General features: G+C 41.2%; 2 protein-coding genes across 2 annotated transcripts in view; one reads left to right on the forward strand and one right to left on the reverse strand.

Annotated features, from left to right (window-relative positions):
• The first annotated feature begins 788 nt into the window (after positions 1-788).
• GPRC5B (G protein-coupled receptor class C group 5 member B) lies at positions 789-12,591 on the forward strand. Its single transcript, XM_019541767.1, has 3 exons — positions 789-2,316; positions 7,180-7,292; positions 8,706-12,591. The coding sequence occupies exons 1-3, from the start codon at positions 1,311-1,313 to the stop codon at positions 8,748-8,750; spliced, it is 1,164 nt and encodes a 387-aa protein (XP_019397312.1). The 5' UTR covers positions 789-1,310; the 3' UTR covers positions 8,751-12,591.
• The window catches only part of IQCK (IQ motif containing K), an 88,150-nt gene continuing 73,540 nt past the window's right edge, over positions 11,546-26,155 (reverse strand). Inside the window, exon 9 of the mRNA XM_019541768.1 lies at positions 11,546-13,789. Within this exon, the coding sequence (XP_019397313.1) occupies positions 13,692-13,789 (98 nt within the window). The 3' untranslated portion in view covers positions 11,546-13,691. The remainder of the gene's footprint in view (positions 13,790-26,155) is intronic.

Raw genomic sequence — 26,155 nt, forward strand, 5'->3', positions numbered from 1 at the left:
AAATGGAATCTGGCCAGAACTGTTTCATTCTGAAGGTGCTTCGTGTATGGTATGGTATCTTCCGAAAGAATTTAAAGTTGTTTGCTGCAAGAAAGTAAGGACAATGACGTTCCATTTTTTGTTGTTTGTCTTCTTTTGGATGGCTTTCTATTTACTAAGAACAATGACTCATTCTTTTTTTGTTTTGCTGATTAATGGTGCTGCATGTGTACTGTTTTTATTGTACACACACATTTTGCAGCTAAGCCTTACCCTTAATAAATGCAATGGAAGACCTGAGTTTGGGGAGGAAAGAGAAGGAGAGACTATTTGTGAGAGGAGACGCACGTTGGACTGAGGATTGTGTCATTCTACCTGGATCAAAAGTTTTTTTGGGCGGGAGGAGAGGGAAGACAGTAGTTTTGGAGTTTTGTTTGTGCCTATAAACAGTAAAAATAGAGCAAAAAAACTAGAATTTATTCTCATGTCCCTTGGGCCTGGCCACACCACATGGTAGCCAACAGTGTAATTTGCATCCATTTTGTACCTCAGTTTAAATGACATCTGGAGCAGACGGGTGACCAGCTCGCCCTCGGCAGCTGCCACAGTAGGTGTCATTATAGCACTGTGTCACTAGGGGGCAGGGGAGCAGGTTATCATTGAGCCAGTTGTTTTCATACCACCCCTCTGCTGGTGTAACTCACACCGGTACACTTCTACCCTGGTGTACTGCTAGAGGGGTCTAGAAAATTACACACTTGAGGAGGACCACACCTCAAATGTCTGCTGCTTTTCTTACACTGGTGTAAACACGGGTGCCCAGATCTTTTGTTAAAGGTGAATTAGAAATAACCCGCATGCTTTACACAGATATAAGTGGCCTGATTCTGATATTTCTTTATACACTAATTAGGCCCTGGGTTCCAAAGACCCTGCAACTAATAAACATTTTACTCCAATTATTTCAATTTCATTTGAATATTAAATAAACAGAAGGTACTTCCGGGTTTCACACTAGCGTAAATATTTTCAGGATTGCGAAGGCTGTATTTTAGTCTATTTCCAGATGTGTTTGGAAATGTCTTTAGTTTGCTGTAGAGGCAAAAAGGGAATCATCTGATATTTTGGATACAATGTGGGGAGGGGAGGAGTGAAACCTGAAAATCGATGCACGTTCTTGCATTTGAAACTGGACTAGGCCGTTTACAGTGGTATGCTAATTCCACTGCCAATTGCCAGGTTTCCTAAAAGGGGTTGTAGCTGATGTTTTCTAATGTGCAGGCAGTTAAACACTTATTTTGTCACTTTATCTCATTGTCTCAGACAGAAAAATGAAAACCCACCCCGCCATCGTTTTTCTCCTCCTCTTCGTGATCAGCTATGGCTCTTCTGAAAACTCGAGTACATCTAGAGGATGTGGACTGGATCTTCTCCCCCAGTATGTTTACCTGTGTGACCTGGATGCTATCTGGGGAATAGTAGTAGAAGCTGTTGCTGGAGCGGGAGTGCTGACAACACTGCTGCTGATGCTGATTTTACTAGTGAGGTTGCCATTCATCAAGGACAAAGAGAAGAAAAGCCCACTGGGAATGCATTTCCTCTTTCTTTTTGGGACTCTAGGACTGTTTGGGCTGACGTTTGCATTCATCATACAAGAAGATGAAACATTATGTTCCATCCGAAGGTTTCTGTGGGGAGTTATCTTTGCCTTGTGCTTCTCATGCTTGCTAGCTCAAGCCTGGAGACTACGCAGGCTAGTTCGACATGGTAAAAGTCCATCTGGCTGGCATCTGGCTGGCATGGCAATCTGTCTGATGCTGGTCCAAGTCATTATTGCAACGGAGTGGCTAATACTGACAATTGTGAGAGACAAGAAATTGGCCTGCAGTTATGAGCCAATGGATTTTGTTATGGCTTTGATTTATGTTATGTTCTTGATGGTGGTAGCCATGGGCTTGTCTCTCTTCACTCTGTGTGGAAAATTTAAGAAGTGGAAGAAAAATGGAGTATGCCTCATTATAACAGTTTTTTTCTCAATTCTAATTTGGGTAGCTTGGATGACTATGTACCTGTTTGGTAATATTGAACTGAAGAGAAAAGACAAATGGAGTGATCCCACTCTTGCAATTGCACTGGTGTCTAGTGGTTGGGTGTTTGTTATTTTTCACGCTATCCCAGAAGTTCACTGCACCATTCTTCCATCACAGCAAGAAAACACACCCAACTATTTTGACACTTCACAACCAAGAATGCGGGAGACTGCTTTTGAGGAAGATATACAACTTCCTCGAAGCTACATGGAAAATAAAGCCTTTTCGATGGATGAACATAATGCAGGTAAGATTTTACTGTACAAAAGACCTATTTTGATTTTTCCCTGCAAGAAGTAAAAGAAAATGTACCTATTTGCTCAAGTTGCTATTTTAGTTTGTGTGGTTTAAGAGAGCTGGTTCTAAATATTATTTGGGGGGGCGGGGGGGTTGCACACTGTATTTTTGCTTTTGTCCCTTAATTTTTTTTATTTAAAAACTAAAAAATTTTTTAAAAAAGAAAGCAAGTATTCCAAGACAGTTTTAATTTTGAAGGAGAAAAAATATTTTCAATCGAAGTCATTTAAATGGAAATTGTAAAGATTAACCATAGTATGTCCTTAGCTCATGCAGCCTGAATTCCTTCTCATTTCTACTGTAATAAGAGGTAACACTATTGAGGTAAAAACATGTTTGAATAGAAAGCTCAGGGTTAAGTCCTCATTATTCTTGGGTGACAAAATAACTAGTAACTCTCTTTCTTCCTAAAAATAAGACCCAAGGCTCTTTTTGCTATTATATAAATAATACAACATGCAAGTTACTTCACAAACAAGTATAAAGATAAAATCTCTGCGCTGAAGGTTTTACTCCTTGAATAAAAAATGTAAACAAGGAATGAAAAGCAACAGAATGCCTCCTCTGCAGTCTGCATGCAGTATATATCCAGTATGTACACTTCTCCCTGCCACAGCTCCTTCTGCAGTGACACACAGCACCTATACAATAGCACACAGGAACACTGTGCAAAATGTTAGGCGACCTGAAGAGTAATGTATACGGTTGACACCACCGTGAAATTGGCCTTAAGCAAAGACCCAGCCAAAACTGGTTTCCCAAGAGAAAGAATCTAGCTGAAAGCTACATAGAGTGACAGCAGAAAGTATACTCGGATGCTACATGAGTGCATATGGCAAGAAACTGCCTGATGGCGGCCCTCCGTGCAGGTTTCGTTCAGTCGATGTCCTGCAGCTTGTAAACATGTTTGTATCTGGGGAAGCTGGCAACAGTTCTCGATTCGTTCTAGCGGGGAAGAGCACTGCACTGTTCCAGCCGAGAGCTGGCTTTTCGGGTTGGCAGCTCCTTAGAACAGGCGTTGGGGATGGCACCAAGCACCTCCTCTTCACTTGAAGGTACCTCTGGGTTTTTCTGAACATGATGTAATCTGCTGCAGCTCAATGGATCCAGTCCAGACAAGAAGGGAAATTGCGCATTGGCTATGACAATGGTGAAGTCAGGAAACAGTTTTCCCTCAGGGAATATTAGCAGGGACCTTAGAGGTGTTATTCTTCTATAAAAGCTTTGAGTGGGGATGATATGTTAGGATCACAAGGGTGTATCCCACAGGCTCAGTTTCCGGCAATGGCAATAAGCAGTTGACCCTGCATTTCTAACATTTCTAGCAGGAAAAAGGGAGCTTCCCCACTGTGTTTAGATTTCTTGCTTGTTAAAAGATATTTGGCATTTTGGATCTGGTGTTTCCCATCAGACCAGTTTTAGATAGGTAACGACCAGGACTTCAGTGGAGTTATTCTCAACTGAGACAGATATCAGTGAGAGCAGAATCATGGCTTTCATCTCAGTTCAGCAAATTTGCTTTAGCCTAGCCAAGGTGACCCCCACTCTCTAAAGAATGTACTGTTCTTACCCACGTTTGATTTATTCTTTTAAATGGAAGATGTGGTTGTCTGCATTGGGTTGTGCATTTTCTTAGCTCTGTAATGTGCATCATACTTCTGGAATAGTTAGATTGCGTTATTACATGTAGTTGGTTGAAGAGTTGGTTTAAATGTAGCATTGCATGTGCAGCCTATAACTGACTAGATTTTCCTGTTTGCTATCCCAGAGATTACTAGTTACTTATTATAATAAATGTATAAAGCGCTTTGTCCTGTGGCCTGGGAAAGCAGGGCAGATCAAAATCTCTGTAAAGCAACTAAGATTGGGCTCTTAAGTGAAACTCAGGTTCACACTATAGCTAGAGTTCTACAGCTACCAAGGTGCTTACCCAGACGTAATGAATTTTTGGTTCATAACTGATATTTATGTTATTTTAGTGTTTACTCACTGAGTAGAATGGTGAAATAAGAGTACTGCCTGTTTCTCAAGTGAGTTGCTTGTGGACTTTGGGCTGACACTTGCTAAAGTCTCCCTGATAAAGTTTGTTTTTTGTCTACAATTTACCTATCTATAAAAAAATATGTCCTTAACATGATAACTACACTGACAGGCCATGTAACGAAAATAGTAACACTGCTTAGAGAAATTCTGAAGGCAAACATACCACAAACAACACTCTCTCATTCCCAGCTAGAAGTAATTTGCAATTTAGATAAATAACAGTAGCTAGCAAACAGGAGAATGAAATGCAGCCTGAGATTATCCCTTTAAAACTCATTTGAAAATAGATGTATGAGTTATATGGGTAATAAAATATATATGTAAATACTCCAGTTTTTAATGGCATAATGCATTACAAATCTGTTAGCTATGTGCTGAGAGAGAGATTCAAATACTGGTATAATCCTTGGTGTCAAAACAGGCAAGGCAACCAAATTATAAGCAGGGAATACTACTGATTAAGAGATGGAAGAATGTAAAAGTGTATTTATAAACTTTGACCTGTAGGTGATATATGATAATGCTGACCTCCTTCATCATGCTATTCACCACCCCTTGATTTCAGAGCACTTGACAAGGGAGGTAAGTATAATTAAAAAGTAAGGGTACCTCAGTGAGGCTACTCACATGTGGAAAGTGAGCATGTGTTTTTAGGGTTAGAATATGTGGTAAGAAAGCTCAATACCAATATTCTCTCTGTGCAAAACTCCCTTTGACAGGAGTAGCAGTGAACAGAGGGCAGCGTGTGGCTACAGTATTTATAATCAATTTAAGTTTTGCTGTATACATTGGGTGAAATCCTGGCCCCGGTGATGTCAGTAGCAAAACTCCTAAAGGCTGCTGACCTGTAACTTGAATTAAATATTAGAGAGAAAATCTAGATCATGAGTTCTTGAAACAGGCATGTTTCATAGATAAATAATACAGAGCGATGGAACCATTGCAACTGCTCAAATTGTACATACAAGTGGCTGCCTGTTGCTTGGCTGCAACGGTGAAGCCCATTATTTACTTCTTAGCTAATCAGAGCAAATGCAAATCTCTGCTTCCTTACTGGTTCAGAGGTAATGACGCATATTCCTTAGCTTCATCTCCCATTTAAAGTGTAAATTATAAAAGAATAACAGATTGCAAAATTAATAACTACCATAATAAAGATGACCTTAGATGCTTCTGGTGTGAACATTCAGAATGTGTTGGACAATACGTTATCTTTTGGCTCAATATTTTTTCATGATCATACCATTCAAAAGCAAATATCTGCTTAATATTTCTACAGAAAAAAAGAACTTTAAAGCATCTGGAAAATTTATATTTGCTAGCCAGATTCGTCATGCTTAGAGGGTTTTGTGAGCATATTTGCTGGCTCAAAACATATTTTGGAGCTCTTTTTTCATAGTGACAGAATAAAGAAATGAAATGTCATTTTACTTAACCATTTAGCATCCAAACTGGAGATTACTTTATGGGCAGTACTAACGCATCAACATCCCATATTTTTAATAGTATTTAGGCACCTAACACTCGTTGACTTGATAGTGCGGTGTACAGTTCCTTTAAAATCTGGCCGCAGAGCCAGCCTTAGGGAAAGCGATGCCTTAGACAAACTTGGATTTTGGTGCCTTCTTCCCCAGCCCCCCCTGCCCTGGGGAGAGCAGCAGCCCCGAGTAAAAGGCGCTGGCAGTGGTGCCCAGATGGAACAGCTCCCCCTTCAACTCGGAGCCCAGCAAGAAGCACTTGAGGCCCAGGGCGGCAGTGCTGAGCGCACAAGCGGGAAGGAGACAGCGGGAAAGCATGGCTCAGGCTCCCCAGACACCCCACTTCCTCCTCCACTACTCCCCCACCCCTGCTGACCTCGCTGCCACCACTGCTGCTGCCCTTTGCACCAGCCTGTTCTCATCTTCCCGCATCCTCCTCAGTGGCGGCCCTTCCTGGCGAGGCGGCTGCCACACACTACCTGGGCATGGTAGTCAGGGCACTAGCTCTTGGGAAGTGTCACCATTACACAGAGAGCTGCTGGCTACAGTGAGCAGGGCCAGGCTGAGCGCTGCCACACACATACTCCCCACCTCCTCCTCTGCTGCTGCCACCTCCTCTTCTCCTCCTGCCCACTCTTATTGCCACTGCTGTTTCCAGCCACTGCTGGAAGGTGATTAATTATTGATGCCAGCTGCCTGGCTCCCGCTGGAAGCAGAGGAGTAAAGAGGGGTAAAAGGAAGCCACCTGGCTCCTGAGGGAGGGAGACTGGCAGCCCATGGAGATGGGAGTGGGGAGCGAGGGAGGGGGGTAACCTCCCTCCACTCCACTGTCCCCCATCCTCCTCCAGGGGTGCATGGCTGGCTCAGCAGCAACTAGGGGAACCACAAGGGCTCCCTGGGAAAAGGGGTGGCACTGTGTGTGTGTGTGGCATCCCCCTGACCATGATGCCATGGCCAGTCACCCACCCCTAAGGCCGGTTCTGTCTGGCCCCAAGTACTGTCACTCTGCCCCATACCAAGCCCTACCAGTTCTACTTAAAACAGAGTCTAAGATCTACCCAGAGTGTAAGAATAAAACTACTGTACAAAGGCAGTATAAAGATTAGGGGTTAAATTATGACTGTTACAGTCGGAGCCAAACATCCAATTGACTTCCTTGGGATTAGGATTCCACCTGAGGGCACCACTACTGTTTAAAAAGACAGTAGACAAAATTGTAGACAAACCCTTGTATATGGGAGAAGTAGTAGCAATTTTTTTCATCAGAATCATCTTTCTCCTTTTAAACACAGCTTTAAGAACAGCAGGATTTCGCAATGGCAGTCTGGGCAGCCGACCGAGCGCTCCCTTTAGAAGCAATGTTTATCAGCCAACTGAGATGGCAGTTGTGCTGAACGGTGGGACTGTAAGTATAAAAATGTGATGATTTAAAAAGTCTGGGGTACACCCTGGGGAATATGCAACCACTGCTTATTGAACGAACAACTGAGTTTAGACTGCTTGCTCACATGGGGGGGAGAAAAATAAATGCTATCTCTAGCAGCAAGTATGCATGCAATGCTTCCATTCCCCTCCAAAATTATATAATTACAGGATAATGTGTATCTCTGCTTGGGCATTCAGTTTGAGGGAACCAAGTTTGCTGGTGATGCTCTATGTCCAATGGCCACTTTGGATTAAATTTACTTTAAAGCTGCTAATCTAATTCCCAAGTGATATGTACTTGGTATCCTGACTTCTGCAATACTGTGTAAGTTCTGCAACAGGCTGGCATAGTATATTGGCCTGTGGGTGAAAATACCTTTGATAAGAATCTGTTGCAGATAGTGTGGACGTCAGACATTTTCACTTTCCTCGTATAACATATATATTTTAGTATGCTGCACACCGGTATAGAGGTGTGCTACCAGAGGATATATAAATATCTTAATATTAATGTGCATTAATTTTCCTCTCTGAAACAATAGTTTGGCATGCCCGTATTTGATAGGCAAAGTATTATTCTGCATCCTGGTCATTGCAAGAATGGCTTAGATATCTGATGCCAAACAGCCAATTTCACTCCCATTGTGTCTATAATTTGCGCTTGAGGAATTGCATAGAAATCTCTCCCATTGGAAAAGAAAGGAAAAATCTCATTTCCACATTTTCACGCATACCTACATGCTTCTTAAAGCTACTCATGAGCCAGTTTACACTCACATAAGTTGGCTTTTCATTGTTTTAAACCATGAGCTGATTCCATAACTCAACATCAAAACACAAAGGATGTGAGCTGACTCTAGGTCTCTGTTTCTTTCATTAGAGGCTTGATTTCTTAAAGGGAACAGAGTTATTAGATATCAGTATTTTCCTTCCATTGATAATACAGTGGGGGAATAAATCAACTTTGAATGACAATGAAGTTTGTGTTTTGCTTTCAGAATGACTTACAACAGCCATAATGCATATCATCCTTTTGGGTGCCTGGATTCATCTGTCCCCATATTCCTTTATATCAGAATAAGCAGCTCAGGGAAGAGGCAGCTTAAAGATGAACAGTTAGAGAAGGGTGAGCACAAAGCTTGTTCCAGGCCAAAAATACACACAATAATTAAAGGTTATTACCGTAGACAATAAATTAAAAGGACTAATACATAGACAGTCTTACCTTTTCCTTGTGGTGAGATGCACATAGTGCCCAGATTCAAGATAAACATCACTGTACTGTTTTGCCTAGAAATAAAGGTGCGACTGCTATCCTTGTAAATGTAGCATGTTAACATTGATTTCTGAAATCTAGAGCTCTTAGTTATGGGTTTATTATCCTTATTTCCAGATACCAACTGCTCCGCCAAGTTACACTGGAAGACACCTCTGGTGAAAGCTATGGGTTCTAGAGAATAAGAGTCATTGTTACAGATTTTGTTCCCTGGCAGTGTGTTTTTCTGAGGGAGGAATCAAAAATGCCAGAACAAAGCAACAAAAGATCCAGGAACTGAAATCCTAGAGAGGATTTTATGTAAATGTGAACACTATTGAACTGAAGCTAATCATAAAAATACAACTCTGCAAAATTCAAGCTGAATCTAATTTGAAGTAGAACTAGGCACACTTTAAAACGGAAGAGGGGATACTGCATTCAGAAATGTAAGATATAGTCTCTCTGTAACTAGTGTGCGAGGCAAGCCTGATTTTTACTGCTTGCCAGTTGCTTGCAAAAAAAACCCCTCCTCTCTTTCCTAAACTTAATCCATATTGCCACAAGAGATTGCCACTACAGCGTGAAAACATACAGGCTTTCTTTCTACTTTGTTGATTTTTTTTTTCTTCATTTCAAATGTCTCATGAAAAACTTTCTTGTTTGCTCCATTAGCCATTTCTGATGTAAATGTCCTTGTGAATGTCATGTAGAGTTGAGCATTGCTGGTCCATGGCAACAAAGTGACCACCACTCTCAACAATGATATGCTTTTATTCTTTAAAAGGATCATGAATCAAATTTGGTGCTGGACAGATGGAAGGGCTGTGGCATGTTTTGTGCAACTGTGTAAAGCCCCTGAATGCTAGAGAAGGAAGGTAGTGGTCCAAGGTAGAGTTAGATCTTCTCAGTCATGTGGAATCGGAAATTGATGGTCAAGATACCCTGTTGTTGCAGTCTCATCCCAGAGTACAGGCAAAGAACCACATGTTCTCAGACTCTTAATTTTGTACAAATGTACATGTGGGTCCACTGTATGAAACAATGCAAAGACCTGCTTCTGCAGAGACTTAGCTGAGGAGAGGATAAGGCTTGGGTTTGCCAAGGAGTCCCAAGAGATGAAACGGTAAAGGAAACCACCTGTACGACAGAGATCTTATGGGCTGATCCTTAAAACATTGAGCAAAACACCACAGTAGCAGCTGAAGGATACAGCTCTCCTTCCAGGAGGTACTTGGTAGCTTCAGGGATTGGACCTTCTGTTTCTAGAGGTGGGCCTGGTCTTGCAATCCCTACTCATGTGAGTAGCCCCATGGACTGCAATTTTTAGTGCACTTCAGCGTGTAGGTAGCAGCATCTCCATGCGGGAGGTCATGGTGTTTTTATTTTAATTATTTTATTTGAGGAGCTTACATAAGGCGGACACTGTCAAAAGGTTAGAGGTTATCTAACCAGGTTCACATTGCCCATTTTTCGTGCCATGGCCTTCATTACTTTTAAGCAAATCATTCCTTTATTATTTAGCATATAATACATATCAAACATTGAAAGCATCATTGAATTCACTGTTTGGCCAATATTACTCTTAGTTTTCCTAGATAATAAAAGCAAACTGTTTTTACAGGAGGGTATATGAAAGTGTATAAGGATGAAATTTTGCATATGCTGTAATAAAAATATATATTTTCAAATAAAAAGTATAAATGTAGAAAGGAAACTGAACACCTGAATAGCTTTACAGGAAAAAGCTCCTTGCTATATACTGCAAAAGATAAGCTGTTTATTTTTTTAAAAAAAAGTCTTCCTGGTTTGTCATGTACCTCCAGTTCTAATATAAGAGAATATAATCCTGTAGACTTGTATTCAAATGAGTAGGTCCGTTGACATCAGTAAGTCTACCTACAAGTGCAAGGGCTGCAGGATCAGGATCTTAGTGCTGCACATAAATATACCAATATCTGTGTGCATGTATATATGTATATGTGTATGTATGTATATATATATGTGCATACATGCGCACGCGCGCGCGCACACACACACACACACACACACACAGAGTCACCATTCTTGCCATGATCATCTTATAGGGGTTTATTCCTAAAAGCCTTCTCTCTGAGGAGCTATATTTTTCTGTCATGCATGATTAAAGGAGCATGTTAGCTCCATGTCAGATGTTCCCCCCTGGAGCCAAAGGAAGCATGTGCTTGTTTGAATTTAAACAACAAAGATTGTTCCCCCCCCCTTCTTTTTTTAGGTAACTGCAACTGAGTAAACTGGGGTTGATATTGCATGTTGTCCAGTAATTTAGCCATGCAGTTACCTGTTAAAACAAAGCCTTGATCAAATAAAATGATATTAGTGATCCTGATTATTAAACCAGAGACTGAATCACTGGGAGCCATATAAACACTCCTAATAATGGCTTGCTAACAAAAGTTTCATTAAAAAACTGGGTTTAAAATATGTAATTGTGTATTATCAAAATGTGTAAGATGACCATGGCATATATGGTAGGACAGGTTTCTTTATCAGTGCTACAACTGAGAATTATGAATTAAGTACAACACAGATTTTACAGACTTTGGGCAAATTCTTCACAAGACACAGAGATCCTAGAAATTTTAATGTACTTTATGTTTCCTAGATGTGAAAAGATTGACAAATTAAGGTCCCAGGTCTACTCCTAACAAAGTCAATAGGAGTTGAAAGTCCCTAAGCAAAACCAGGGCCAGATCCTGTAAATCTTAACTGACATGACTACTTTTATAGGGTAATCGTGTAAATGAGTATAATTCACATCAGTGAGGATTTGCAGAAGTGGACCTGCAATTTGTGGTGGTGGAGGTGTGGTAATAGATTAGAGGATGGGATGTACTTTCCAGCTTCACATAACTAGTAATAAATGACTTATGTTTGTCAATTGGTAGTCTGTGGTGTAATATGCCCCAAATAATGTGTGATTGAGGAAAAAAGGCACCTTTGTGTTAACTTATATTTTGATTAATGTAAACATACTGTTTATGTTTGCCTTTTTTGAAAGTTACCTAGAATGTAGAGCATCTGTGATCAAAATACTAAATAATTGTAAGCACAAGACTTTCAGATTTCAGTATAATGAGCTTTTATAGTGTAAAAAGCTACTATGTTGTCCCTTTAAAAATAATAATGGTTATTTCCTTCTCACATATTATCTGTATAGGAAAATGAAATCCTAAAACATTTTAAAACTTTGTTATAAAAAAAAAAACTTTCTATAATAAGTGGCTTTGTTCAATGGCAAGAGAAGAGTATAGAGCAGAGGTTGGGAACCTGTGGGCCAGACTGACCCAATTTGGGTCAGAGGTAGACAGGTGGACACTATGATCCAGCTCCCACCATCGCTTTTCCCTGCAGTAGCACAGGGAGAGCTATTGCTGCCAAATCAAATGGCTCCACAGGCCATTGGCTGCCGGCCCCTGTTATAGAGCCATACATTAAGGGTCCAGTCCTGATTAATGGGAGTCAAGGGTGCACAGCACCTCCTAGATGTAAAGCATCTTTGCAGGATGGAACCCTAAATACACACAAGGTACACTAACTATTATAGAACTAGCTATTTCTGTATTTAGTATTGCACAGGCATCTTGATTGGCTGTTTGAGCTTGATGCCTTGGGTTTAACTAAAGGCTGTGTAAAGGGGAGCATTGTAGCTTTTATTATAAAATAACTGGACTATTCTACCAGCTTACAGGATTACAAAGCAGGTGCTTTTTATTAACTGATGAGAGCGAAGGCTCATTTTTGATAGATAATATATATATATTTATTAAATGTATTAATGTGTGTTTTATAACGTACCCTTTTTTCCGCTGACTGTTGCAGACTGGTATCGTATTAAGTACATCTTTAAAAGGATTTTCAAGACAATCAACATGTACCATAATGACTGTACATAAGTATACAAAATTAAAAAGGTTGTAAAGCATGGGCAGATGTTTTATTTTCAAAATGCTGTTCTTAACAAAAATAAAAGCTTTACTATTTACTTACAAGGTTTGTGGCCTTTTGGTGCAACAGTTGACCTTAATCTTTACATACCCTCTAACCTATTAACAGGGAAGAGATGCTTATTCTGTAGATAACCTGCTGTACTTGCACCATTGAGTGAAATTGTATCAATACTAGTTTGGACTACTATGGATTTGCCTCCATTACAGAGCAGCCACTGCTATAGCTATGCCAGTGGTGCACATCTGCATGGCTCTGGCCATGTCAGAGGCTTTGCTGATATAGCTGTATTTGGTGGTGGGTGTGATCTTTCTACGCTCCTGGTTGACATATGCTGCAAACTTTTGTAGTGTAGACCAAACCATTTACAATTTTTATCAGGCCTAATCTTGCTGTCCTTTAAGTCAGCGAGACTTTGTCCAACTTAAGAGATAGCTTTAACAGGCCCACTAATAATTTTATGACATTCATCTCTGTTCAGAAGCTCAATTATGACAGTGCTCCACAGGACCTACGTAGTGAGATAAACTGAGATACGCATACTCAGGGCCTAGTTTCCCATTTTCTTACACCTTCCTTAATTACTTATACTCATGCAAAATGGGTGCACAATGCCATCATTTTGATCTCCTGGCATTTTGCGGTTGCTTTGTATGGGTGATGACACAAAGGACTTCAGCTGTTTTCCATAAGCACAGCTGTGAGTACATGCTGTTTCTGTGAGGGCAGATCTTAAGCTGGCATAAACTATCAGAGCGCAGTAGAAGGCAGCAGTGCAATTCTAATTTATACCAGCTGCAGAGTTGTCCCATAGTTATTATCTGCCTTAGACCTTGTATGGGCATAATCACCATTTACTGCAGTCGGAGTTTTCTGTCCATCAGATTAACTTCTGCCTGAGTCCTCAGGATTGGACATGAAGCATTTGGCCAAGCTCAGCCCTTTATCAATGGGCCTAATTCCAGTGATTTTAATAGAGTTGTGTTCCTTTACAGCAGGGCTGAATTTTACCCAGGCAATGATGAATTACTGCAGAACCAGGTCTTTATGCAATCTATTTTTGATGTACATCATCTCACATATTAAACTAACTGTAACCCTTAGAGAAATTCTAGATCAAATAAACCTATTAGGAATTCAATCCATGATCTGTGTGTTTTGTGGTGTTGAGGAAAGAGCTAAAATTCCTGAACGATTTGGTGTAGGTTCTTCCAAGTCTTCTAATTTGCTTCCCACTGCAATCACATAAAAAACAACATGAAATGTTTAACTTGCAAAACACATGGAAACTGAAAAGCAAATAGTTAGCCTTCTGCTATAAGCACATGGTCTGTATGGCAAACGGAGAAATCAAATAATTTTAAAAAAATGTACAGACTCTTTTTCTGTTAAACAAATTCAACCCTTCGATACCCACACAACTCTGTGACAGCCAGGGGTATTGTGCATGAGTATCAAGGGCAGAATTTGTCTCCAACTAAAGAGACATCAGGATTGTTCACTGGGGATGCAAATAAAGTGGAAAGCAATTCTTTATGAGTTTCTTGACTTCAGAGAACTTCTAAGTAAAAGCTAATGACAGATGCAAGCCATACTATTCACTATTTTTTCTTATTTTAATCACTAAGGACAACAGGAAGGTCAATAAAGAATAGTTTCTTGTATGCCACAATGCAAAGAAGAATGTCATCCATGTGAATGACAAGGACAGGCCAAATGAGAAAAAAAAATCAGTTAAACAAAGAGCACAGGGTTGCTTGCTGGAGTAAACAATCCTAAGTGAACAAAAGCTCCACATAATAGTAAAAAAAAAAACAAACAAAAACCCCACCCCCTAGAGAAAGCTGTTTTTCAAAGCTCTAAATTCAGATGTTCTCTTTAAGGGCCAAATGTAATGTTTTCCTCTACTGATACAGGCAATCAGCTGAGTACTGTTCTGGCTACTGTTGCATATTGCCTTGTTCTTCAGACTTCAAAAATGGCTGTTTTACATAGATATTTAATTGGTTAGCTATTAAATATTAAATTGTTTAAATATGAAATGCATTGTCTACACTTCAGAGGGGACTTCATTCCAGCCCTCTGAGTCAAACAATAGTGTTGGGAAGCAGTTATGCACGAAAGGAAATGTTATATTATAGGTGAAATAACTACTTTGTGATCACTCAGCACAGATATGGCTTAGATTGTATAAACTGCACCTATTGCTGAAATGCACACACACCTTCCACATATCATTCTGCAGGAAAATACACCAGAAAACAGCTTTGCAGAGGCTGGAGAACTGTGTTTGATAGCATTTGAAAAATAATTAATTTTAGGAAACCAAAGATGAGGTTGCAGATTATGGTCTGAGCCATACATCAGGCCAGGCAACACTGCTACAGGCCCAGTACATGGCAGGTATAAGACTCTTTTTGATAACAGATCACTAAGCTTAGTGGATGCTAAATAAAAACAAGAGAGAGACTTGTTTAAAACGTATTTCAAGTGACTATGAATGTACTAGCTTTATATCATATGTGGAGCATTCACAAGTGGGCATATACTTTATTTTATATTCCCATGATACAAAGAGATTACATTTTATGATTTTTTGCTAAGAACCTATAACTAATGCACACAATTCCTCATTAAAATGAGGCAAATGTTTCTATGGTGCCCAGCAACCATGATATTAGGGGTTTCAGCATTCTATCACAGACATGTTATTTAAGCATGACATTTTCAAAGTGCATCTTACTAAAATATGAAGCACAAGATGTCAGCCTGAATGTGGATTTCAAACAGCTACTTGAATAGCCTTAGACATTCGTTTACTTACAACCTGGATAAAAAGTTAGATTTCCCTGGGTTCCAGACATGCTGAAAGGATGTAGAAAAGGATCTCTCTGGTTAAATTTGCAGTCAAGAGACTTGATTTCAAAAAATATTTTTCAGGCAGTTAGTCTGGACAGTGCATGGCATTTAGTATTTTTGAAAACCTTGATCTGGCTGCTTAGCCAGTAGCAATCACCCTGGCTCCTTTTGCATTCAATAAAGCTACAAAAGTTTACAATAGCAGAGAATTCAGCCCTGTGTTTTCAGACTGCAAGGATCTTTACAGGGACTAAATATTTAATGTGAACATCAACATGAACAACACATTTGTAATCACATAACTCATAAGCTGGAACCTGCTTCCCCTAAAGTCACTGCCTTGGCCTACACATGCATTTGATCCAGGATCAGTTTAGTTTTGAGTAAACTACTCACGAGTAAATGCTCCCAGGAAGGCATCTACACATGCTGGGAAGCAGGAACAGATTTGCTGCTAATGGCAGCAAACTGCTCCCGTTTCCTGGGGCCCTGCAATGGGCCTCTGCCACCACCAGGGGGAGCACTAGGCTCCCCCTGGGTGCTAGCCCAGGGGCTGGCAGGGAGCACCAGGCCAAGAGACAGCTGTCTCCTGGTCAAGGATTGGACATTACACCCTGCTCCCAGGGGCTGCCTGCTGCTGGAGTGAGGACAATGTCTCCCTGCCCTGGCAGCAGGGAGCTCCTGGCTCTGGCTCTTCAATCAGAGGCAGGGGACTTAAAAAGAGCTGCTGGGGAGCTGGGGGGGAGCATGGAGTTGGGTCAGGAACAGGGTGGGGAGCTTCCTCCCTGCTCAGCTCTACAACTTCGGGGCTGGTGCTGGGAGATAAGCATCTCCCAGCCCCCACTCCCCGACTGTGATCTTGGAGCAGGGGGCCATAGTTCCCAACAGGGCTCCGGTGGCAGAGCCTGCCCCAGCAGCAGGTAGGTCCTGGGGCCAAGGAGAAATCTCCTGCCCCATGATAGATGGCTGACCAAGAGCAGATTTGCTTCCAGGAAAGTTGTCTACATGAGCGCTACTGCACTGTTACTATCAAAAGTAAGTTTGTTACTTGCATTTGCAAGTAGCAAATTTACTAGTGATTAGTAAAGCTTACTGCATAGTAAGCCTGTGCATGTGTAGATACACATGCTTACTTTACAGTAAAGTATGCTTCTGTGCAGTTAAGTGTCTTATGTAGATGCACCCAGTGGGAGCTAAATCAGGTCCCTTTCTATTTTATGACTTTTTTTTAAAGTTTTCCTTTTAAATTACAATCCTGCCTCCACTTTGCAACTCTATTTTGTGCCTCTGCTTTCCTGGTCACTAGTTCTACAGTGGCTATAAAAACTGTGAACTGATGCGACTCAGAACACCTGGGAAAGTGGAAAGGAAGAGAAAACTGAGCAAAAGTCCAACACATTACTAAGGAAAACATCCCTCACAAAAAAGGCATGATTTGACACCCATTATTGTCAATAACAACACTCCCAGAAATTGCAGTGCAACAGAAAGTGAGAGCATCATTAACTTGTTTAAGAAATGCTACTGAAATATTACAGTTGTATTACAGAGATGTCAACAGATCCTGATCATCTTGAAACATCAACTCTTGGGGTCCAGTGCCCGGCACAGTGATCTCTAACCCCATGGACTAGGACTTCAGAGTGCTGCCTCATCCAATTAACTTTAATGATAATCTCAGTTTTCATTATCCACCTAAGTATCAAGCTGTCACAGTAGTAGAAGGAAGACTGCAAATGGGACAGGAATATAATCTAGAGACTCAGATTCTAAAAAGCAAATAAAATCCAATTAAAAGTATTTCCATATTTAAAACATGTTCCTTCTTTTGTTAAGGCTCCATTCATTTTTTGAATATTTGGAGTTGATATAAGGATGTAACACATCTCAAGGTCTTGGCTGGGCTGTTTAGTTGGGAATGGTCCTGCTTTGGGCAGGGGGTTGGTGAGGTCCCTTCCAACCCTAATTTTCTATGATTCTAAAGTTTACTTCTATTTTTCAGCAGTAAACATTCAACATTTCAAATTACAATTCATCAGACCTGTTTTACATAGGGAAAGCTTGTCTAACTTTATCCCAACTACATAGTTGGTCCAATAAAAGATCTCACCCTAAAAAAATCCTTGCCTCTTGCATAATTTCTGGACCGTTATGGCTAAAACATCACTTTTGCACTACATTTAGCATTTTCAAAGAACTAATAAAAAACAGCACAGATTTGATAAACTCTGGTACAATAAGGCTGGAAGGAAATGAGGCTCCATTATAGAAAAGTTGTTTTGTATAACTTACAAGCAGGGAATTAGTGCAAGATATATATATAGAAAGGAGTCTCACCCTAGCCTTCCAATGAAATGCCGAAGTAGCCTGAATGTGATATTAGAGCTTCCAACAATCTTACTGGAATGAGACTTAGCTTTTAAAGAGACAGTGGCTTTTTAACGCGCAGCTGAGCCTCAGGCTCGGCTCGTGGCAGGAGACACCATGATCAATCAGGTGGTTTTCCCAGGGTAATTGTCTCTGATATGTCCTCCATAGGAGGTCTATATTGAGCAGATTCTTTTTGGTATTGGGTGGTGGAACCGGAGCGTGCTCCATCCACTCCATGCATTGACCTGGTATTACAGTGCTTCCAGGACCGGTGCAAAAAAAAAGGCTTTTTAACGTGCTTCATTATTTAGCCTCTTAGGCCTGTGATCACCAGCTAAGCGATTCCTGGTAATACTTTTCACTTCAGGTCATCTGCACCTGCCAATGGCAGGAAATTTATATACTGTAAAAAGCAGTTAAAATAAACATCAGGTTATGCTCACACACATGACTGCTACTCATTAATCCAACGTGGGATTAGCATCTCTCTTCAGTGATTGTTTAGCTGCAGTAGCAGGACGAGAAACCTTTGTGCTATCTCTTCCCTGAATCAGAGAGTTTGCAAAATATTGTCTCCCAAACTACCGCTCATTTGCATTTTCACAGACCCGCATGTTGTAAATGAGCTTCTTTTCTACCAACTATTAGTTGGTCTAATCTACCCAAAGAACCTTGCCTACCTATGAACGTTAACAATTGCTTCAGCCAATCGTCTAGCACAGACCCCTAGCATACCCGGGACTGACATCCCAATGCTGCTGACAAGGGCAGAAGAGCAGAGCTGGTGCCTCATGGAGCTGGGCGCAGTGTCCAGAAGGGAGAACTTCATCTAACTCCAGCTTCCACTTCAGTCCCAACTTGTCCTTAATGGGACAAGCAACAAGGCAAACAAGCCACCAACCTCTCAGGCAGTTTACAAGCAACTAGGTTTCCTGAGGACATTCCTGGAATTCTACTTCTTTCCCGTTCACCCACATTAGCTGGACTTTACTTGGGCCTTAAATTGCTTATATTCTCTAAGGGAATGACTTCTCCACCTGGGATCAGATTAGGAGTCCAGAAAGCTGACATGGGCAATGGGATTTGGAAGAAGAGCTGAAAAAAATCTCTCAGCAAATGAATTAGCTGGTGCCCATTTCTGACCTTTGTACTCCAAAGAAATGGTCAAACATAGGAAAATGCAGACATTTGTCAGGTTTGCTTAAGAACAATTCCATGAACTATGCACTTCTCTCATTCTCACTTAGCTTTGGATGCATCTGTCCATTTGATCCATTGTGTTCCCCTCATCTTCTAATGAAAAGAGAAGTAACATTTTTTTCAGTGCAGACGGGATGGCATCTTTACAATTTAAGATTGACAAGGAGGGAAGCATCTGCAAAACTGCTGAAAAAGAGCATGAGATGAGCAGCTGAAAGTGAGAGAATGGGCTAACAAGAACCATGCATAATAAAGATACCTAATCACAACTGGTTATCCCCTCACGCATAAGTCAGTGACCTGAGATTAGTATGCTATATTGTATGGAAAGAAACCTAGAGCAAGAAAACCGATTAGTGTCTGGACAGTTAAAGATGTGATGGTGAAATCATGAACTGAGAGAAGCTGGATAAGAAAAAAAAAATCAGAAGAAAAAAGGCAGCCAGAACACTTGAGACATGACACTGAGCAATATAGGTAATTTATGCATATGTATACGGGAAGAAAAAAAACAGGAGAGGTCCAAGGGAAAGAATGCCAGTCAGCAAATAAAAGGAATGATGCAAAAGGTCTGATCCCCAAGGCTGAGGATTTCTGGGACTAGAAATGGGGGAAGGGAGCCAAGTTGTGCAGAAAATGGGACTGTCTCTGCCAGGTGGGCTGAGGTGGTTGCACAGAAATTGCATTTCAGCCCCCACGGTCACCACTCTTCTGTGATTCCTGCCACACAGGAATCTTGCCAGGCCCGCTCCAATCACTCAATTTATACCCTAAGACCACAAGACACATAACTAGGCACAAGGACAGGAGCATCCAAAAGTGTTTCCAGCTGTTTAGTAACCGAAGTCAAAGCGTATGGGCCCTAGGTGAAACTAGTAGTATGTGTGTTCTGTAACGGACCAGATATTTCTGCTAGTCTACAAATAATATTTTAAGGCTCTGCAATAGCTTATGGGTTTTTCCCTGCTTGTTTTTACCTTCAAATGAGTAGTAGCAGTCCCCTTTAAAAAAAGTTTAACTATCTTGATATGTTTCTGAATAACCACTAAACAGCACAAGGTTTTTCTCCCCTTGCAGGTCAGCATTATATCTTACAAAGGTTGCAGACTGACATGCAGCTTTGAGCAAGGACAGAGGAAAAGCAGAATTACTGTAGTGGAGAACTAGTGTGTGCGCACGTTGCTTGGACTGTACAAGCACTGCTACTCAGGGGATCACATATTTAGCTGCTGCCTGAGGCTTCACACAACCAATCTAAAGTATCACCTTCAATTCTTTCAGTCATTAGTAACATGCCTTTTCAGAAACTGAATGTTACTGCAATACTTTTAGCTTTCCAAAGATGTCTGAGCGAGGGGTGGGGACCAAAAGAGCAGAATCCTCACTGGGAGTCTTATGACTTTTATCACTACATTCTCAGCTGTCACTGCCAAGATTACACTTCCCAAACATCTCAAGCATTCTGAATTAGCCCGATGTAAACACCACGTACTGGGCCATCAGCATGGCTTTGTTCCTGGGTTTTCCTTTAAAGAGAAACTTTCTTGTGAAATTGAAATCTGGTAAATACTGCTTTCTTTTTAATTGGAAACAACTGTTTATATGAACCACATTTTATAACAATTCTACATACCAAGCTTTTGCTCTGGGAAAGATGTAGAAATCAGTTCACATAAACAATCACCTACTTGGTAATATAGATTTTTTTTTTTTAATATCAAGGATCAAATTATACAAGGTGCCCCAATAACAGCAAGTAGGATTTAGTCCTAACGCTGATGCTCACTCTAGCTTGTCTGGTTTGTAAATAAAATCATTCAGGAAAATGAAGCCATGCACTCACTCCCAGTTCCATCCCCCACATTGCACATCCTGACAGACAATTCAAAAGTATCATACCACAGGCCAAATATGGAGGGGCACCACTGACAAGAGTTTGGCATTTGGCTGGTGTTTAAAAGAAAAGTATGTTGTATTGAAAAGAAAATAAATCAGAAACACTTCCATCATCATAAAGTTTCCTAAAAAATAAAAGATTTTTAATCATGGTGAGGCATAAAGGAAATGAAAACAAGCCCCACAAAACTCGTAGGGATTATTTGTCAGAATATGATCAATAGTAGATCTGTTAAAGAGATCCATTTGCTATCTAGGTCATTTCTTATATCAATGCAAAATTGTTACTTACAGTAAATTTTTTAGTGTTTTATCCAGTGAAGTCTAAAGTGTCCAAATTATATACCCACCTTGAACGATTTCCCTTGGCAAATTATTCTCTGATCTAGCTACCCATTCCTGCAAATGCTTTTGCCTGAAATTGTACCCATGTGAGCGACCTCACTAAGAGAGATCAGTCTATATGCATGATTATGCTCACATGTTTACAATACTGGGCTCTGAGAAATGTTGTCTGGAAGTTTCCCTTGCTATTCACCCCTAACCTCGTCCCTTCCTCATTTCAGCCTGTTTCATTCCACATGTATTGTACTCAGCAACCCCTGCAATTCATATCCTTCAAATATGTCCCTTTACTTGTCAGTCTCATTAGACACATTCAGCGTTGCCAATCTTTCAGGGGAAATGACACTATTTACAGCTACATAAAGAGTGAAAACTTCCTAATTCCATGACGGTATACCAATCCAAATCTGCCAATCTTTTTGCTGCTATGTTACAATACAAATTCATGAAATTTGTTACCCATCCTTATACTACTGAACCTTATACAAGGTTAACCATTACAGAGGTTTTCTTCCACTATTGGTTTGCCATTGTTTTGAGACACCTCTTACCCTCAAACCCCAGAACACATCCACACTGCAAAACCTTGTTTGTTCTCAAGGAAATAAATTCATTGTGGGGTTTTTGGTGCCCAAGTTTCTAACCTCTCTACAATTTATCTGTTCTTGCTGATATTTGCCATTTCTCCCACTATAATATGCTAGGCATTTCACTGCCATACTGATTATTATATTTTACACATAGTTGATGAGTAAAATAATATCAGGATCACCAGGCATTCTGATAGCACAGTAGATACCCTCTTACGTGGACATGCTGCAGTTCACCATTCCTCTCTCAGTATAGAAGAGCAGTAAGACATATGAAAGCAATTCTTCCCATGATGTTAATACAGCTGCAGTCTCCAAAGGAGATGTATAGCATGAACACTAAATTGCACATTAAAGAAACATTTTGCCCTGTGTCTAGAAAGCAGGAAATCACCTACTGTGTAAGTTGTTTTGTTTCTGCTGTTGGTTTACCTACATTTGCCACACATGGAGAGTATTTGTCACGTAAAATTATCTTACAGGGCAAACCTAGTAGACTAATTTGTTAGAACTCCTGGTTTCATATCTGCAGCTGGTTCAGAAATATTCACAGCTGAGCTAAATATAAAGATGTTTTCTTGTAATGTTTTTCCTAAGAAAAATACTTTTTTGGGGGGAAAATATTTTACAATAAGGAAGAAGGAAGAAAAGAAAGCAAGGAAGAAGAGGAAGAAAAACTGAAAATACAAAACACTGAGCCTTGCACAGGGAACCAGCTGTCTTTTCAATACAGAGCACAAAGATAACCATTGTAACAAACAGAGTGTCAACCTGCTGCATTGCATATGCAAGGGATGAACAAAGGTTTCAGACATTTCCAAAAATAAAAGCCACATGTCTTCAAAATCCTTTCATTGTACAACACATATCTGCTCATTTCCTGTATGAGCAAATTAGTCTGCATCTTCCCAGTTATTGCAAAGTCTTATGAGAGTCACAGAGTACTTGGCCCTTGCACATGGAAATAAATGAGGAGCATGCAAAGACCCTTCTCCCTTACATCAAATACAGTTCCTACATCTCAACCTCTTCCTCTGCATCAGCTGTGGTGTTTGAAATCAGCCAAAGCATCTTGGCACCACCTCCAAGGAAAAACTGCCTGCACCCACTGAGCTTTGTGGAGCCTCTCCTGGGTGGCTCTCGAGCGGGAGCCCTGAGCCTGCCATGCAGCCTGCTCCCACTGCCTGGGTGTTTGCTTGTCTTCTCCCTAGAGAAAACCTTGACCCTCATCCACCATGCCTTTGATATTGAGTTCAGTAGTGGGGTTCTCCTTGGTGAAGGGAGGACACACTGGGAGGTGTTGCCAGTGGATGCTTCAGGGACTCCACCTCCCCTACACCCCTGCAATGTGCCAGCCTGTTGGGACAGTCAGACATTGCTCAGTCTGATCCTTTCTTGTGTACCGCAGCCTCTGGCATCCCTGATATCACACTCTTGACCTTGGAGGTCCGGCACCATGATGAATTAGTCAGCTGCCTCTTTCCCATTGGCCATGGTCCACAGCTCATCTGCCGTGGACCTGGTGTCAGTTGAATTCCTCCACCCCGATGGGGCTTCTTGGGTACAGGGTCAACCCTGATGGTGGATCACCCTACAATTCTGGGAGTCTCTGAGGGTCCCTGGGGTGCTCAGCCCCTGACGTTTATCCTCTGGCCTTTTCCCTGGTTTACAGGGCACTAAAAAGAACAACAACAAAAAAACTTTGAACAACTTAAACTTCAGGGAGGGACTGGGGCCTCCTCCCTACTCACGCATCCTGCATTAGAAGGCACCTATCGTCCCTTAGCATGATCCTGGGTCCCAGCTCATTCCTTGGCCCCAATGCTGGGTACTCCTCTGATGGGGAGTGGACCCCCAGCTGAGTCCTCTCCTGGGCTCTCCCTTTGGGACCAGGAGGGTTCCTGGCTGGCCTGAGAGGGGGACACACAGCCTCCCCTCTGCTGTGTTTCCCTGCCTTTTCCCCACCACCAGTTTTTAACATAGCCAGGTGGTGTCTGCTGATAATGTCATCCTCCCATTCCAGTTCCAGCCATCTAGAAAAACAGCTGATGAACTGTGCAGGAGGTTTGTTCCCCTGCAGCACACCTTGGCTCATCGCCTCTGAAAAAAGGTAAGTTCACCCCACCCCTGGAGCTGTTTTTCTGGGGTTGCAGTAGGCTATCCCCACTGCGGCCTCGACCACGGGAGAGGGGTTTCCGCCCCTCTCTTTTCATCCCCCTGGGACACTACCATTTAAAAACTACATGGTCTTCAAACCAAATCTGAGGGACTGCATGAGAGAGCATCATTTCCTTTTAGAATAATTAAGAAAAAAACATGATAGGAGCTATGAATGCTTACCAAGCAGAGGACAGGAATCACAGCTACACAACTTCCTGTGGCAAAATGGCTTCTCTAGGGGTACAGCTGCTTGACTGACAAAATGGAGAGGACCAACCCTAGAAAAAGTTCCTAGAAGAGGGCAATCCTGCACTAAACCATTCCTGTAAGCCAGAAAGTAATGAAGAAGGATGCTGCATGTTTTTGTGTCCTAACCTGTTAATTATAATGCCAAGTATCAAGAAGACAACTAGCACCCCTATCTGACAAGACTCTCATTAAAAGATTATCACCTATCTGATGTAGACAAGTCAGTAAAACCCAACATTTTCAATGAAAGCAGAAGCTCAGCTGTTTACTACCCACTCCCGCAGGAGCCCTTTAGGTTTTGTTTAATCCAAAATACTTAGAAATGTATTCTGGTAAACATTCCAGAACATATTAATTCCATCAAAATAACTAAGTAGTTTGTACAAGGGATGAACTGCACCCTTTCTAACTGCACTACACTTTTGTTTTATGTTTCTACTGTGGAGACTGAAAGTGTAAGTTGATGGAGAGTGCAGGCTACTCAAGCCCTAAATATAGGTCAGGCTGGTGAATGTAAAGTTACAACGGTAATAGATCTATGAAACTGGGCAAAGAATGAAAGGCATAAGTCTCTTTGCAGGTAAGAGGAGGTTTCATTTATTTGTGCATTAGCTGGTGAAAGGCAGTGCAATAACTAAATGCTGTATGAACTGTGTGTCTAAAGTAGAAACTTACCATACTTGCTTGACTCTAAGGTGACCCTGATTATAAGATGACCCCTAATTAATTAAATTCTATATATGGAGAAATTTTAAATTTGTTATAATTTGGCAGGTGTAGAATCTAATTATTGGAGGTTTATCTTGATTCTGTCCCCTCTTCTACTGCTGCATCAGGGAATATAAATCTGGAGGAATCAGGTGGCCCCCTTGCCCTCTGCCTCCCCAACTTCTTCCCCCTACAGCCCCTTACCCCCCATACTATCAGACTCTGGTCTCCTTGAGCATATGGAAATAAGAAGGAAGTTTAAAAACACTGACAGGTGAACTGACATATTTGATCCCTTTTTTTAAACTCATGTAAGTTTTAGCACAGGTACTCTATAAACATGCTTTTAGCAGCACTTTAGTACTTTCTTATATAGAGTACAAACTAAGTATAACATTACCTAATATTGGCTACAAAGCACCAACTCAGAGGATCATCATAAAATTCTAGTTTATTGGATGGATGCAAAAGTCAGACCATAAACCTTGGTGCTGATCCCCTCAAACACACATATTCACGCACACACACTCACAGTAGCTAGCTCTGAACACTAAGCACTGGAGTCTGCCGTTGATGGCCAGTCAAGGCTTCTTTCAGTGCGATGTTGCTGCAGAAGGGGGTCCTTCTGGTTGTACAGGCAGGGTGCTGGTCAGGTCAAAGAGGGTGCCATTGGGGGTCATTCTTCGCTGCCTTTTATCCCTCTCTGGCAGATTTTGGTGACTCCCCAGTTCTCAGGCTTACCCAATCCAGGGGTCATTGACCTTGAGGATCTGCCCTCTTGGTAGCTGCTAGATGGCAGCTCTCAGCCCCAGGGGTCACGTCTGCACGTATGTGCAGTCTCAAGAGTCCATTGATGAATTTTGACTGATTCACTGTTGTGATGAATAGAGCTCTGGAAGTGGTTGATCAGGGGGTATTTCCAGCATTTATTATTTCAAACAGGGGCTTCCATACCTTTAACAATGAAGTTCCAAGAATTGCTGGCTCTTTATTGATTCTTTCTTCTCTTTGGTCTCTGATTTTATAGGTGTTAATTGCCACCCATTACCATACTTATCCAGACTAGCTATTGTGTTACAAAATCAATCATGATTCATTCAGGGACCTGCTCCATACAGAGATTCCTGCCCTTGCTAACATTGTTACATGGTACAACTTACTTTTAAACTTAAAGTACATTTGTAAAAGCTTCTACAAGCTCTATTTTCACTACAAGTACACATT

This window comes from Crocodylus porosus, unplaced genomic scaffold (assembly GCF_001723895.1).
Source record: "Crocodylus porosus isolate Cpor-Errol unplaced genomic scaffold, CroPor_comp1, whole genome shotgun sequence".
NCBI lineage: Eukaryota > Metazoa > Chordata > Crocodylia > Crocodylidae > Crocodylus > Crocodylus porosus.

Coding starts and splice junctions, on each gene's coding strand:
- GPRC5B (XM_019541767.1), top strand. CDS start 1,311: ATGAAAACCCACCCCGCCATCGTTTTTCTCCTCCTCTTCGTGATCAGC. Junction 2,317..7,179: donor GATGGATGAACATAATGCAG/GTAAGATTTTAC, acceptor TTTTAAACACAG/CTTTAAGAACAGCAGGATTT. Junction 7,293..8,705: donor TTGTGCTGAACGGTGGGACT/GTAAGTATAAAA, acceptor CCTTATTTCCAG/ATACCAACTGCTCCGCCAAG.